General features: G+C 49.7%; 1 protein-coding gene across 2 annotated transcripts in view; it reads right to left on the bottom strand.

The window, feature by feature from the left end:
* LOC116833715 (uncharacterized) overlaps positions 1 to 15,620 on the bottom strand; it is a 53,898-nt gene that overhangs the window by 25,665 nt on the left and 12,613 nt on the right. For both annotated transcript variants that reach the window (XM_032795399.2, XM_032795398.2), the window contains exon 2: positions 9,146 to 9,224. In XM_032795399.2, the coding sequence (XP_032651290.1) occupies positions 9,146 to 9,224 (79 nt within the window). The remainder of the gene's footprint in view (positions 1 to 9,145; positions 9,225 to 15,620) is intronic.

Below are 15,620 nucleotides of genomic sequence, written 5' to 3'. Positions count from 1 at the left end.
GCAGCAGAGGGGAGAGCAGCCGCCAGGAATGCAGGAAACACTGCCACTGCTGCTATTGTTTGCACCTGGAGTTATTTCAGGATTCTTTGTTCAGGCCCTTTTGTTTTCCAAGTTTCCATCAGGGGGATTTGCTGCTCCCTTCTCTCTCTGGCCTGTTCTTATAGGGTCAGTCAGGCCTTCAGATCCTGCCTACAGCATTCAGTCCTACCAAAAATTCATGTCCTGCCTCTGGCAATGTTCTCCCAAGAGGCTGAAGGAAAGGGAACGCAGGCTCATGGTCAGGGGCAGCCTGGGATTTAGAGAGTTCCGGCAACCGTTTAGCACTTTATTTGGAGGCTAGAGTAACACAGGAGGGGAGCGAGTAGCCCAGAGCTCCTGTGCACTCCTGGCTACCCCGTTCTCTATAGCACCTCCTGCTAGCACTTAGGCATCAGGCTCCATTAGCATGATCTGCTAGACCAGGGGTAGGCAACCTATGGCACACGTGCCGAAGGCAGCGTGTGAGCCAATATTCAGTGGCACTCACACTGCCTGGGTCCCGGCCATCGGTCCCGGGGGGGGGGCTCTGCATTTTAATTTTAAATGAAGCTTCTTAAACATTTTTAAAACCTTATTTACTTTACAGACAACAGTTTAGTTATATAATATAGACTTATAGAAAGGGACTTTCTAAAAAGGTTAAAATGTATGACTGGCATGCGAAACCTTAAATGAGAGGGACTGAATGAAGACTCGGCACAGCACTTCTGAAAGGTTGCCGACCCCCGTGCTATACCATCTCCTACTTTGCCTCCAGCCGTGTCGTGTGACTGAAGAGCCAGACCTGCATCAGCATTCTCTCCAGCAGCTGCTGCTGAGAGGGGCTGGGTGTGGATTCCCTCACTCTCTGCAGAGCCTCCTGTTGGGACAGCCCAGAAGCAAATCAGTTGCTAGAGGGCTCCATCCGTGTGCATATGCTTAAACCCTCTGCAGGATCGGGCACTCGGCGCTTTGCAGGATAGAGCCCAGAAAGCCCATCTGGAGCTACACCGTGCAGTCATGTAACAGTGACCAAACACTGCTAAAAGGAAGTGAGATGGGACTGGAAGCTCCTTAGAAACTGCAGCTGGAAACCACTGCCTGAAGACCAAGAGCCTAGATCAGAATCCCCAGGCAGGCAGCCAGCCCCAGAGGGAGCCCAGTCAGAACACACAGGCCCTGGGTTTGTCACATCTGCATTCTTAAGAGGAAGGTGGTGACTTTCCACTAATCTCTGAGGCTGGAATAAGAACGAAGCTGTGAAGGCTAAAGAGAGAGACAGAGAAGGTGGTGGAGGAGAGAGGGTTAGGCTCCCAAGGGATAACAGAGGGGGACAGGGAAAGGATAGTGCCAGGCGGAGAAAAAAGGGGTTCTGATACTGGAGGAGGAGTTCTAGGACACGGACAGGGGCTTGCACAGAGTGGGTTAATTTAACTCACCAAGTGGAAAGCCTCAATATAAATCACCGATTTTAATCAACTTTTCCATTTGTACTTTAACCGTTTTCTCAAGAAAAATGCATTCTCAGTGGTTGATAAAACCATTAAAACATGTTGATTTACAACTAAATAGAGCCTTTATACTAAATTTAGTACATAGTTTTGCTGCCTAAAAGGATATATTATAACTATATAGATTTATTTAAGCAGTGATATAGCTTAAGATTTTCCGATTCTTATTAATGTACATTTTAATAGGTTACAAAATAGCTATGATCTATTGCTTATTTACTAGATAATTAACCTTTTGTTCATGGTCTGTGTCAAGCTGCATTAGGATGGTAACTGGAATTTAATTAAACACACAACAAACTCTTAATACAGTACATGACCTATTGTGCCATATTTACCGAAGTTTGACCTCCAAAATTAGGTGTTTTCCCCAGTTCTTTCTTTATACAGAAAAGCAGTCTTTTTTGACAGAGATTCCTGGATTTAGCATATTTATTTTTTATTTCAGTGTTTTAAAAGTGTATAATAAGTTTTAGCTGTGTTAAATTCAGATTTCATTTTAAACAGGTTTATTGTTAAAAATTATTATAATTCAAATATCAAAATGGAAAAAATTCAATTTATATAAAAAAAATCCATTTGTTTTTAAAAGAAATCATCTATTTTTGTCCACCTCACGTCTGTGACATGGTTACTGGGAGGCATTGTGATCTCCCTACGCACACGACTCCTGCTGACTGGCAAAGTGCTTTCACAGCCCTCCCTTGCATCCCAGCAAGCGCCGTTGGTGCCCCCAGCTCGGCAATGGCAATGGGCAGCAGGAGTGATTTCACTCCCAGCTGGAGGGGTGGCCAGTGAGGACTCTACCCTAGTGCCAGCAATCTAAGGCACTGACTGCAGCAGACTACATGGCTCTGGGAAGAAGGATAAAAGAGTTTGGGGTGCCAGTGGAGTTCTTGTCCATCCTCCCTGTTGAAGGAAAAGGCTGAGCAGGGACCGTTGCATTGTGGAAGTAAATGTGGGGCTACGCAGGTGATGTCGGCGAGAGGGCTTTGACTTCTTCAACAAAGAGCTGATGTTCCAGGAAAGAGGACTGCTGTGCTGGGATGGGCTCCATCCGACATTCTGATAAGTTAGCTGGAGAAATGAGGGCTTGACAGAACTTAAGTGGATACATAATTGGTTAAACCACCATGAACAAAGAGTAACTATTAATGGAATGATGTCAGGTTGGAGGGAGGTCTCAAGTGGGGTTCCACAGGGCTCTGTTCTGGATCTGGTGTTGTTTAACATCTGTATTAATAACCAGGATGTAGGAATAAAGAGCATACTGATCAAATGTGCAGATGACACAAAGTGTTGCCAACACTTTGGAGGATAAAGCTAAAATTCAGAGGGATCTTTATATATTGGGGAACTGGGCTAAAGACAACAAAATGAAATTCAACAAAGGCAAATGTAAGGTGCTACACTGAGGGAAGAAATACCAAATGCACGAATACAAAATGGGGGACAACTGGCTTGGCAGCAGCACTGCTGAGAAAGATCTGGGAGTTGTGGTGGATCATAACCTCAACATGAGTCAGCAATGTGATGTTGCTGCTGCAAAAAAGCAATTGCAATTTTGGTTGCATTAACAGATACATCGCATGGGAGTGATAGTACCGCTCTACTTGGCGCTGGTTAGGCCTCAGCTGGAGTAATGTGCCCAGTTTTGGTCACCAATGCATAGAAAGGATATGGAGAAACCGGAAAGAATCCAGAGGTGAGCGACAAAGATGCTCGAAGGGCTGGAATGCAAGTCATATGAGCAAAGGCTGAAGGAACAGGGTAGGTTTAGTTTGGAAAGGAGGAGTGTGGTGGGTTGGATCACAGAACACCCTTGGGAGCTGCCAACAGATGTGCCAAGGCTATTTCTGCCCCTGCTTTCCTGCCCCGTCAACTTAGGACATCAGTGCCCTGCCTGGTTTGAGCCAGACCCGCTAGCCTGCTGCAAACCCAGACCCAGGTGTGGATCACCTCCCTCAACAGCTGCAGGCTTAACTGAAAGCAGCTTACAGAAGCGTTCTTGCCTTTAACACTCAGATGCTCAACTTCCAATGGGGTCCAAACCCCAAATAAATCCGTTTTACCCTTTATAAAGCTTATACAGGGTAAACTCATAAATTGTTCACCCTCTATAACACTGATAGAGAGCTATGCACAGCTGTTTGCCCACCCAGGTATTAACACAAACTCTGAGTTAATTAGTAAGTAAAAAGTGATTTTATTAAATACAGAAAGTAGGATTTAAGTGGTTCCAGGTAGTAAGAGACAGAACAAAATTAAGTCACCAAGCAAAATAAAATAAAACATGCAGATCTATGTCTAATCCAACAGAATACACCCTTAGAGGTGCTTCAGTAAGTCTTTTCCTCAGACTGGACACCTTCCAGGCCTGGGCACAATTCTTTCCCCTGGTACAGCTCTTGTTTCAGCTCAGGTTGTAGCTAGGGGATTTCCCAGGATGGCTCCCTCTTTTGTTCTGTTTCATCCACTTATATATCTTTTGCATAAGGCGGGGAATCCTTTGTCCCTCCCTGGGTTCCCACCTCCTCCTTCTCAATGGAAAGACACCAGGTTAAAGATGGATTCCAGTTCAGGTGACATGATCACTTGTCACTGTAAGACTTCAAGCCTTCATTCCTCCCAGCCTGACTCACAGGAAGGCCTGGCTGCAAACAGAGCCATCCACAGTCAATTGTCCTGGTTGATGGGAGCCATCAAGATTCCAAACCACCATTAATGGCCCACACTTTGCATAATTGCAACAGGCCGTCAGAGCCTATTTCTAGTTTCAGATACAAGGGTGATACATTTATACAAAAAGGATGACCCCTTTCAGTAGATTTTAAGTTTTGCAATGATACCTTACAAGAGGCCTTGTGCATGAAGCATATTCCAATTACATTATATTCACTCATTAGCATATATTTATAAAATCATATAGAGTGCAACGTCACAAGGAGATTAAGAAGGGACATGATAGCGGTCTTCAAATACTGAAAGCCTGCCATAAAAAGATGGAGAAACATTGTTTGCTCTTGCCCCAGAGAGCAGGACAAGAGTCAATGGGTTCAAATTACAGCACAGCAGATTTAGATTAAATATCAGGAAAACCTTTGTATCTGTAAGAGCAGTCGCCCAATGGAACAGACACCTAGGCAGGCTGGGGAAGCTTCTTCACTAGAGCTTTTCAAAAGGATGGTTTAGACACAACAAATCCTGCATCTTGACAGAGGGTTAGACTACATGACCCTGGGGGTCCCTTCTAACCCTGTGGTCTATGATTCTATCACACTGGTCAGGAAAGCCAGGCAGGCCCCTCACAGCATCACGCTGAAACACAGGTCTGGCAGCAAAATAACAATGCAGCTTCCCAGGCCGAAGCCTGGCAGCAATTCCATTTGCTGTGTACTTAGCTCACATCTGGCTGGAGATAGCATCCATAGAGCGCAAGCTTGAAGTGTACAGAAAATCCACCCTGTTGCCCCTGCCTAGTCCTCCCAGACCTGCCACCCAGTGAAGCACCAGCAGCCAAATCATTGTTGTCAAAAAAAAAAAAAAAAAAAAAAAAAAAAAAAAATTAAAAACTCCACCCCCTCTAATCTGCTCCCCAGACAATGGATTTCTTTATAATTCCAACACTGCTTTGTCAAGCTGGCAGTGAAACAGGGCAGAACCCGAAAGTAGCTGCCTCTCCTCAAGCACGCCTCCGGGCCATTTCCTCTGTGTTCACTGTACCACAAGCCACTTCCCATGCAGCCTGTATCCTTGAGAATGAACAAGCACAGCAAAACAGGATCCTTCAAATGGAAGGATACGTTCCCTCCCTCCTTTCACACAGAACCTAGCCCTGCTGTTGGAGCGGCAGCATTGCTGCGGCTGAGCTGGACAAAAACTGTGAATAGATCAGTCCTCCTGGCTAAGCACTGGGGTTGCTCTCAGACAGTTCCTGCAGTGGTAGAAATCTCACCTGCCATGCAGGAGGCCTGGATTCGATTCCTAGCTAATACAACAATGTTCCCCCTCCCCCACGCCCCGCAGAGTATTCAGCTTCATGCTGTCAATAGCATTAACCCCCAGAGAGCAGTAAAACAATCACATGCTTCACACGTTACACAACAGGCAAACTATATTGTCTGCCTGACTTAGCAAGGGAGCCCCAAGGGCAGGCCTGTGTCTCCCTGTTGGCATAATGGCAGGCATCCTGGGCGACTCTCAATACATAATAATGAATCAGTGAGAGCTCTGGAGGCGTAGGCAGTCCACCTACGCCCCTAAAAGGCCGGATGTTTCTCCAGGCTCCCTAAGAGCAGAGAGGTAACATGCAAGGGCTAGTGGCTATGTCAGGAGAGCTGCAAGGGTCGGAGAGTCCTTCCATATGAATGGAGGGTGCATTCGTATGGAAGGACACCACTCTGCACATAACTCTAGCCAGCGATATAACAATGGCATCTAGAGGCCCCATGCCAGATTGGTGCCCCATCACAGTACGTACTGTACAGGCCCGACTCCAAAGAGCTTACCATCTGCAGAGATGAGCCCTGCATAGGTGGGAGAGGAAACAGAGGCAATTACTCAGCAGCAGAGCCATATGGGTCCCCCCAACTTGCCCCACTGAAATGCAGCATTAAGAGCCACTGGATGGGGCACGAGCTTGGATTCTACCCTTGGCTCTGACTTGATTTGTGGTCTTGGCCAAGTTCCTTGGCCCCTCTCTGGCTCAGTTTCCTTATCTGTGCAAGGCACTGCAGAGTGTTACCTGCCTCTGTAGTGCACTATAAATGCACCATGTTGTGCGCAGGACAGTGCTCCTCAAAGTGGGGTGCCCCAGATGCAATAAGCTGTGGATGTTGGGGGCGAACAGCAATAATGGATCTCATGTGGCCATGGGTGAACCCTTTTTGCCTTCATCCCTTCATCCCAGCAGGCTGCGACACCATCCCCATGGCAACTGACAGAACAGTTAGTTTAATGCACAAGCGCTCTCTAGCAAGATTGCCAGCTGGCAGTGTCCCTCCTGCTCCACATGCTATATCCCCCGGATCCCAGCCCTGCTCCTTAGGGAGAGTGCTGACTCACCGCGGTTTACTTGGCAAGGTCAGCGGCTGCCCAACTCGCCTGTCTTCATGCAGGGGAGTTGAACCAGGCTGCCTTCCCTCCCTCACTGCTCCATTTATCCATGATGGTTGCAAAATGCAAGGTCTGTGCTTTCATGTCCTGCCCCAGGGGCTCTGTTATGCCACCTCCATGCTAATGTGGGAAGGATGGACTGGCTCACGAGCAGAGAAGGTCCCAGACCCAACTAATTACCCACTGCCTGAGGATGCCTGGATCCAGAATTTCAGTTCAGCCCCTTACGAAAAGAGGAGTTGACAGATTCAGAGGAAGATCTGGTCCCAGATCCCTGGGGGCTGGCCAGTAATGAGGGTGTGTGTGAGAGTGGGGAGATGGAGCAATGGCAGATTCTATTATAACTCAGGGTCCAGGGTGGACTCCGCAGATGATTAAGCCAGACACATGAGCAAGTTGAAGTGGCTGGGAGCCAAATTAGCATGGCCTTCCAAGAGCTGGTTCTCAAGGCTGGGCCTTGAGGGTGGATCAGAGCTCCTCCTCCTTAGTCGCAGTTCTACACTAGAGATGGGCAAATCTCAAAGTGTGGAGCTCAAGAGCTGTGAAATGGACCCAGCAGTGCAATGCCCTGGATCTAGAAATCCACGATGGTCTAGAGTGATCTGGAAACGCTCTAGACTCAGATGGAGAACTCTAGATCAAGATATCGGAAGTGCTCTTGAAATGACTTACAAACAGCTCTTGGTGTCGGGCCCTCTGCACCCCTCCAGCATAAGGCCCAAGGACATGGGAGAGAAAGGTAGATGCTTTGCTATGGTTTCCACCATATGGCGCTGGCCACCTTGGGAGGCAGGGTACTGAATAAGATGGTGGGTGCGAAAGCTGTAGATCTCTTGAGATATCTAGATAGACTTATGTGTAGTGCTGGGCAAGAGCCAGTGGTTGTGGTACATGTAAATACCAACGACATAGGGAAGGACAGGAGAGAGGTCCTGGAGGCCAACTTTAGGTTGCGAGGTAATATAATTATAAAATCATGACTAGTGTGGAGAAAGTAAATAAGGAAGTGTTAATTATGCCTTACCATAACACAAGAACTAGGGGCCACCAAATGAAATTAATAGGCAGCAGGTTTAAAATAAACAAAAGGAAGTACGACCTGTGGAACTCCTTGCCAGAGGATGTTGTGAAGGCCAAGACTATAACAGGGTTCAAATAATGACTAGGTAAATTCCTGGAGGACAGGTCCATCAAAGGCTATTAGCCAGGATGGGCAGGGATGGTGTCCCTAGCCTCTGTTTGCCAGAAGTTGGGAATTGATGACAGGGGATGGATCATTTGATGATTCCCTGTTCTGTTCATTCCCTCTGGAGCACCTGGCATTGGCCACTTTTCGAAGACAGGATACCGGGTTAGATGGACCTTTGGTCTGACCCAGTATGGCTGTTCTTATGACCCTGGGTCTAAGCCAGTCTGGCAACACCTGTGCTCCTCAGTTCAATCCCCGGCAGTTTCCTCAGAGGGACCAACGTCTCTAGGAAATCATTTTCAGGGCTGGGGCAGTGAATTTCAACATATTATTTCTAAAGCAGATTAACCTTTAGAGCTCCTAATTTCATTGAGATGCAGCCTTCCGACAGCAATGAAGAGTGGTGCAAGGAAACCTCCTCTCCCCACAGCAGAGCAGTGTGAGGAAACCACCCCACCGAGGAGAGTGGCACGAAGAAACTGTCTCCCTCCTCCCGGGGAGAACTGTGCGAGGAAACCCCCCCCCCCCAAGAGAACAGTGCGAGGAAACCATTCCCCCCTACCCCGCACGGGGAGAACGGTGAGAGGAAGCCATCCCCCCCCTCCCCAAACCAGGGAGAATGGTGCGAGCAAACCACACCACACACACACACACAAAGAATCCGCCCCTGCTGTGCCCAAAGCACCAGCTCCCCAGGGAGCTCAAAGAGAGTCTGTGTCACTCAGATCCCCTGGCCAGCAGAAAGCGGGGCCAATACAGTGGGTGTAGTAGAGGATCATGGGTAATTCGGACACTTTATCTGAGGCTTGAAAACATGAGGCTGAGTTACCATGAAAGCAGGCTCTGTGCCATTGCTGAGAGCCATCATGGCATTTCAGCAGGTCAGCAGGCCTCCCCATCTCAGCTGGTACACCTGCCACTCCACCCCTTCCAACCCCCCAGTGGGACGCAATGCATTATGGGAGTCACCTGTGGCTCGACTAGAGATGTCATCCAGAGTCCAGAAGAGAGCGAGAGTTGAATGCCCTGCCACCCAAGGGCTGGGCTGTGGTGGGGTGCAGGGGGCCCTGTGGACTATGGGAGGAGAACCTGGAGGGAGCAGGACCTGGCTGAGTGAACAGCAGAAGAAGATGGGATATGGGGAGGAGGGATGGTGGGAGAAGAGAGACCACCGGGGTGGAGGTCTTGTCTCACGAGAGACCCTCTGAGGCTCTCCTGACACTATTGAGGATAATCCCCAGGCCCAGAAGCAAGCATCACTCAGCACAGCACCCCCACCCCCACCAGACCACAATGTGCCACACAGACTCACTGGTAGAGGGTACCGCCATGCTGCCGCTTCTGTCCAGGCCTGGCTCGGCTCGGCTTGGGTTCTCTGGCCATGTCCAAATCTAGGGGAAGAGACAGCGGGGGAGTGAGACAGGGCTAGGAGCGAGGATGAAACGGCCAGCAGAAAACAGAAAGAAAGGGGGGTATGAGAAGAAATAGATGTATATTGCCTTAGAGTCGGGGTTCCAAAAACACCTCAGGGAGCTGGCAGCCAACACCCACTGGCTCTCAGGAACCACCTAGGCACGTAACTTCCACTGATTTCAATGGAACTCAGGTGCCTAAATGCCTTGGAGGAGCTGGGCCCTGGCTCCTTTAGACGCTTGTGGAATCATCTTCTTGTTTTCAAGCCCCCCATCCCCCTTTCTGAATGTGAACCACAAGCAGCGAGACCCAGAGAAGTGATTCCAGTGACTGACTGACCGACCTACCTCCAGGGCAGCTCTAGCATGTCACACTTCCAACCATTTCACATTGACTCCCTCATCCCCTCACCCCCCAAGCAGGTCAGTCAGTATCACAATCCCTATTCTACTGACGGGATCAGAGGCACAGGGATAGCAGAGGCTGCATTTTGAAAAGCAGCCTCTGATTGGTGGGGGAGAGTTTTTGGTGCCTGACTTGAAGTCAGGCAGGCTAACTGTCAGGCGCTGAGCACTCACAGTACTCCTGACTTCAACTACAGCTCAGGGTGCCTGAACTGTCAGAAAACCAGGCTCATATTAAGCACCCAAAATCAGAGGCCACTTTTGAACACATTAGCCTAAAAGCAAACTAGCATCAGAGCCATGAGCTGAATACAAGTCACTGGTTCCAGCTCCACACACAATACTTCCACATGCTGAAGGTACAAAGGCACCATAACCACCACTAACCCACACCGCCTAAGCACCCTCCTTTCCAGATCCTCCAATGACTGACACAACCACCCGGGATGCCTGATGCTCCCATTTTGCATGAGCAAGGCTTTAACCCAGTTACAGAACATGGCTGATGGCCTGTCTGTACATGGTCCCTCTCAGTCAGGCCTGGGGTACTGTAAGGGGATAGCTTCCTGGACGGAGCCCCATTATTAGAGGTAGTCCCTATATTATAGTAGTAACTAGGAACCCCAGTCCAGGAACTGGACCCCATTGCGCTAGACGTCGGACAGACGACACAAGCAGTAAGGACAGGATGTGAAGAGGAAACCGACAGCCAACTGCAACCCCTATCTAGGGTGACCACATTTCCCAAAGGGAAAACGGGACACTATGTGGGGCTAGCACAAACTTCCCCCTCCCCTCCCCAGTACAGGGCTAGCCCGAGCCACTCACCTGAGCCCCCCATGCAAGGCTGGCATCACTGCTTGCGCAACGCTGGGGCTGGCATCACTACTCGCCCGAGCCCTGCCTTGCCCCTGCTCAAGACCTGCATGCCTTCACCTGAGCCCTGCCTCCCCCACTGCGCAGGGCTGGCATCGCTGCTTGCCCCAGCATGTTCCTCCACCCCCCCTTTTTTTTTTTTTTTTTGGAAAGTGAGCATTTGTTCTGTTTCCTCTTGCCAAATGATCAAGCTGACAAGAGCAAACGGGACAAATCCCCACTGTTGCCAAAAGAGTCAGGACCATCAGGACAGGGCTTAAAAAAGGGACGGTCCTGGCCAAAACGGGACATATGGTTACCCAGATGCCTCCTGAGTCCTACCCACTGACAAGCCAGCACTTCTTCCAGCACAGCGCTGGGCTTTCTCTGAAGGTCTTTTGACCAAAGCGGCAGCCCAGCCTCCCCGTGCTTACCATTTCTGGCTGAAGTGGAGAGGATCAGAACCCAAGATCAGCACAGATGGATATGCAGCTCTTTGTACAAGTAAAAACCAACAATGAGTCCCGTGGCACCTTAAAGATTAACAGATGTATTGAAGCATAAGCTTTCAGGGGTGAATACCCACTTCATCAGACGCATGTAATGGAAGTTTCCAGAGGCAGGTACAAATATGCATTATACTTTGTACAAGTGTTGTTTCAAAGATCACCCTCTGGGGGTGAAGTTCACAGGAGGTGAGGCTTGGAGGTGTCTCTGTCCCAGGGGTTTGAACAGCTTTAGAGCACAAGGTAATTATTCGCATTGTCACCACAGCTCATGGCTGTCACAGGCTGACTGGCCCCTTTAAGAAGTGGGAGGGGGAGGGGAGGGAGAGAGAGAGGTCCAGAGTACCTGTGACAGATTCCTTCCTGCCCACCTGGGCTTAAGGGAAGGAACCTGGGTCTTATAAAGAGCGGCAGCAGCAGAGAAAGGCTGGCTACCCACTGATCTCTCTCACCCAAGGGAGGTGAGGGAGCTGCTGGGGAATTAAGGGCAGAAGCTGCAGAGGGCAGGAGGTCCTGAAGGAGACTACCCAGCGGTGGCCAGGACAGCAGCAGAGGGGCTTTGCCTGCTGAACACTCCAGGCTAAAGAGCGGGAGAGTTGATGAAAGCTGAGCTTTGGCCAGGGGTGGATGCTTGGTGCAGAGCAGACTGGGACAAAAGAAGCACTCCAAGCCTGGCTGAAGATGTCAGAGCAGAAGCTTTGTGTTGTGCTGATGGACTCTATTCGGGGACTTCGAGGAACGTTTGTTATTAAGCCATCTCCAGGCCGGGGTGCTGTTAGCCACACAAAAGCCCTGCTATGATGGTAAAAGTACTTACCCTCCAAGGAGCTGCCTGTCCCTTCACCTCTGCTTCAGAGCAGGGGGTGCAGCTATGGCAAGCTGTGACTGGTCTGCATGCTGGCTGAGCCAGTGCACCCTGCCCGTTTGGTCTCTGTAACCTCCCAGGGTAGAAGCACCAGCACGTAAACCATGGTCACTGACACAGCTACGGGGAGCAAGCATTAGGGGGATTAATATTGGGTAGGGAGAGGAATTATTTAAGCTTAGTACTAATGTGGACACAAGGACAAATGGGTATAAACTGGACATTCGGAAGTTTAGACTTGAAATTAGACGAAGGTTTCTAACCATTAGAGGAGTGAAGTTCTGGAACAGCCTTCCAAGGGGAGTAGTGGGGGCAAAAGACATATCTGGCTTTAAGACTATACTTGATAAGTTTATGGAAGGGATTGATCCTGAATGATAGTTTTTAATTTGGAGGCCAATTGGATCCTTGGATTTCACAGATAAATCTGTGCAATTGGGTCTGTTGATAGGGATGTTGAGATGGGATGGGCCATGAGTTATGCGCAGAGAATGTCTTTAGTTGCTGGTTGATAGTTGCTTTGCCCAGCGTGCTTTCACGGGTTAGCTGATTCGCATATCCTGGGATCTGGGAAAGGAATTTTCTCTCCACGGGCAGATTGGCAGAGTCCCTGAGAGTTTTTCGACCCTTCCTCCTGCAGCATTAGGGCATGGGTCGCTGCGGTGACATCATCTGCAGCTGGAGGTTCTCACAACCACAATATTCTGAGGACTTCAATAACTCGGACATAGGTTAGGGGTTGTATAGAAGTGGATGGGTAGGGTTCTGTGGCCTGCTTTGTGCAGGAGGTCAGACTAGATGATCATATTGGTCCCTTCTGACCTATGAGTCTATGAGTCTATTAGCAGGTCGCTAAAATTTAGCACACTGGGCTTGCAGCTGCTGTGTTTCTGGAGTCTCCAGAGTTTACAAAAGGCCTGGTGGGTGAACAATGAAAGACACGGCAATCTGACCATCAGGAATGTTGCCCCTGGGGAATCAATTATTCGTGTCTCCGTTTCAGTATACTCCAGGGCCATATGTTCCCATTGGCACAAATGCACTCTCTTTGCACTTACTCTGAGAGCTTCATTTCAGTCCTTTCTTCTTACCCCAGGAGGTACCTGGCCACTGCCAGACATGGTCCAGGCTGGTGGCCTGCTTTAGAAAGGGCCTTCAAAAGACTGAGGCACCCTAGGTGACTCCTGTGTGCGGCAGCCTCTCTGCAGACACTATCAGCAGATGGTGATTCCCAGCTTCCAATGGCAGAAGTTACATAGTCCCAGCACCATAGTTAAGGTTCCTCTATTGCTGCAGGCAAACAACCACGTGAGGGGCTGTGCTTGGCCTTGTAGCCCATTGACATCCAGTCTTGGTTCTTCTCATGGCAGGAGCTCCATCCAAAGTCCATTCCAGGTGGGCACAGGAATCCTGCCCTCTTCTCTTTGCTCGCAGTGAATGAACAGATGGGAGGAACCTGCTCCTATCTGCTCCACTAGAAGCAGTGCTGCTGGGCCCATTGCCAGGGCAGCAAATGATTTCTTGCAACTGATGCCACCCTTACTTGGTAGCTTCACTGGGAGAGCATAAAACTCTTAATCTCAGGGTCATGGATTCAAGCCTCGTATTTATTAGCAACAGCATGGATCAGTAGATAAGGTATGAGTTTGAGACTTAGGAGGCCTCTACCACTGACCTATTGTGTGACCTTCAGCAAGCTGCTTCCCTTCCTCCATCTAGCTAGCCTGTAAGCTCTTTGGGGCAGGGATAGTCTGTTAGTACACCTCTACCCAGATAGAACCTGACCTGATAGAACATGAATTCGGATATAACGCGGTAAAGCAGTGGGGAGCCCCGGGCCCTTTACAGCGCCACCTGAGCCACGCTGCTTTACCGCGTTATATCCAAAATCGTGTGGAGCACCGGGCCCTTTAAATCACAGCCCGAGCCCCACTGCCAGAGCTCCGGCGGTGATCTAAACGGCCAGAGGCTTCCTGCAGCAGCTGGACCTTTGGGCCCTTTAACTTACTGCCAGGGAAACCGGTCCAGTCCGGTATGCCATATTGGACCAAACCCGATATAACACGGTCTCACCTATAAGGCAGTGAGATTTTTTGGCTCCCAAGGACTGTGTACATGTACAGAGGCCAGCACAATGGGGACCAGATATCGGCTGGAGATTCTAGATGCTGCTGCAGAACCAATAATAATATGGCCCCAACCACACAGGGCTTGAGCCCAGGTTCAGTGACGTTGTGCTGGATCAGGACAGAGAATGTTTTGACCTAGCTTAAGAACTGCATGGGTCAGCCCAGGTAGAGAACACGGTGCATTAACCCTGTCTGCTTCCAGTGTCACTAGCTGAACAAACCACCCCTGCCTGGTCTGCCTACAGCTGAGTGTGAACTGTGCTGACTGGGCCCAGAAGGCTGTCTTGAAACAAAATTTGCAAAAGAATACAAGGCCAAGTCAGTCTGGCAAGATGTCACTCAGCTGGATGTCACAAACAGCTGCTGCCTTTCAGTGCGGGACACTAATGTTCTCCCAGCCCAGCAGAAGGAAAGCCTCTATAGTGATGGTCCTGCCAAAGGGGGAACTAGAATCCAGTGCAGCTTGAGGAGGATGCAACAACCTTTCAAGCAAGGCCATTATCCACCGATCCCAGCACCACAGTCAAAGCTGCCATGGACCATTACTGTTCACCTACCCCACGTGCCAGCCCCAGTCAGTGCTGGGGAGCCTCAGGGCTCAGTGTCAGGCGTACAGAGGCTCAGAGCTGGCAGGAAATAGCATGGAGGTGAAAGCTCCTCTGCCTTCCCACGGTGGAGAGAATGAGTGAAGGAGCCTTCCCAGGGGCATGCTTTGCACATACAGACCTGCGGGAGTTACATGCAGTAGGAGCAAAAGCCCAGACTAAGAGCTCACCATTCCCATCAACGCAGCTCCTGCTTTCCATCCACGTTTGCACATCCCAGCACACAGATTGGAAATCTATCTTGGTACTGACTGCACTCATCACCTGAGTATCTTTGCCGCTGAATCCAGAGGGTAGTGACAGTCCGCCATGCAACCGCAGATCGTGCTGGCTCCACCATTACTCTGTCCCCTTGCAGAGTCCATGTGAAATGCTCCGCAGAGATCCAGAGCAGGATTCAGGAATGGCTAAGATGGGCCCACACAACACCCAGTATGTGCTGGGACAGAACATTGAGAGCTGCGGAATTCCAGGCAGGGTCCCAGCCAAGCAGATGCACTTCCTGTAGCTGCCAGTTCTTTATCTTGACAGTGAGTCTTTAGTAACCTTTAGGACTCCACTAGTATGTTGGTTGCCAGTGCCTTGGAAGGGTCTGGGCTGCTCTGACAGCCCCTCCTCTCTCCATGGTGCTCCATTTGCACCTATTACACGTCTGCACATCATCACCTGTGCAACGAACACTGGTCTCCTCTTGTTTGCAGTAATCCCCGGGGCCCCATCTTTTGGAACACTTCTCCCAGAGCCCAAGTACCAGCTGAATTAATATTCATGAAATGCTAATAGGTGTTTCCAGGCAAACAACGGATCCCTCAGCTGCGATAGACTCTGCGGAGATGGCCTGGCATGACTAAAAAGGAATGGGGTGGGAGAGAGAAACCATCCCAAGATACCCCCCACTCATGTGCCTGCGTAATTGGGAGACCTTTCACATTGCCACTGTGTGACGAACTGGGAATGTTCTTAATGTTTGCTCTGAATACTGTGTTGGTGCCTCAGTGTCCCCTATGCAG

Source organism: Chelonoidis abingdonii, chromosome 19 (assembly GCF_003597395.2).
Source record: "Chelonoidis abingdonii isolate Lonesome George chromosome 19, CheloAbing_2.0, whole genome shotgun sequence".
In the NCBI taxonomy this organism is placed as follows: Eukaryota; Metazoa; Chordata; order Testudines; family Testudinidae; genus Chelonoidis; species Chelonoidis abingdonii.
The sequence above is the reverse complement of the archived record's forward strand: the minus strand, read 5'-3'. Positions and strand labels throughout refer to the sequence as shown.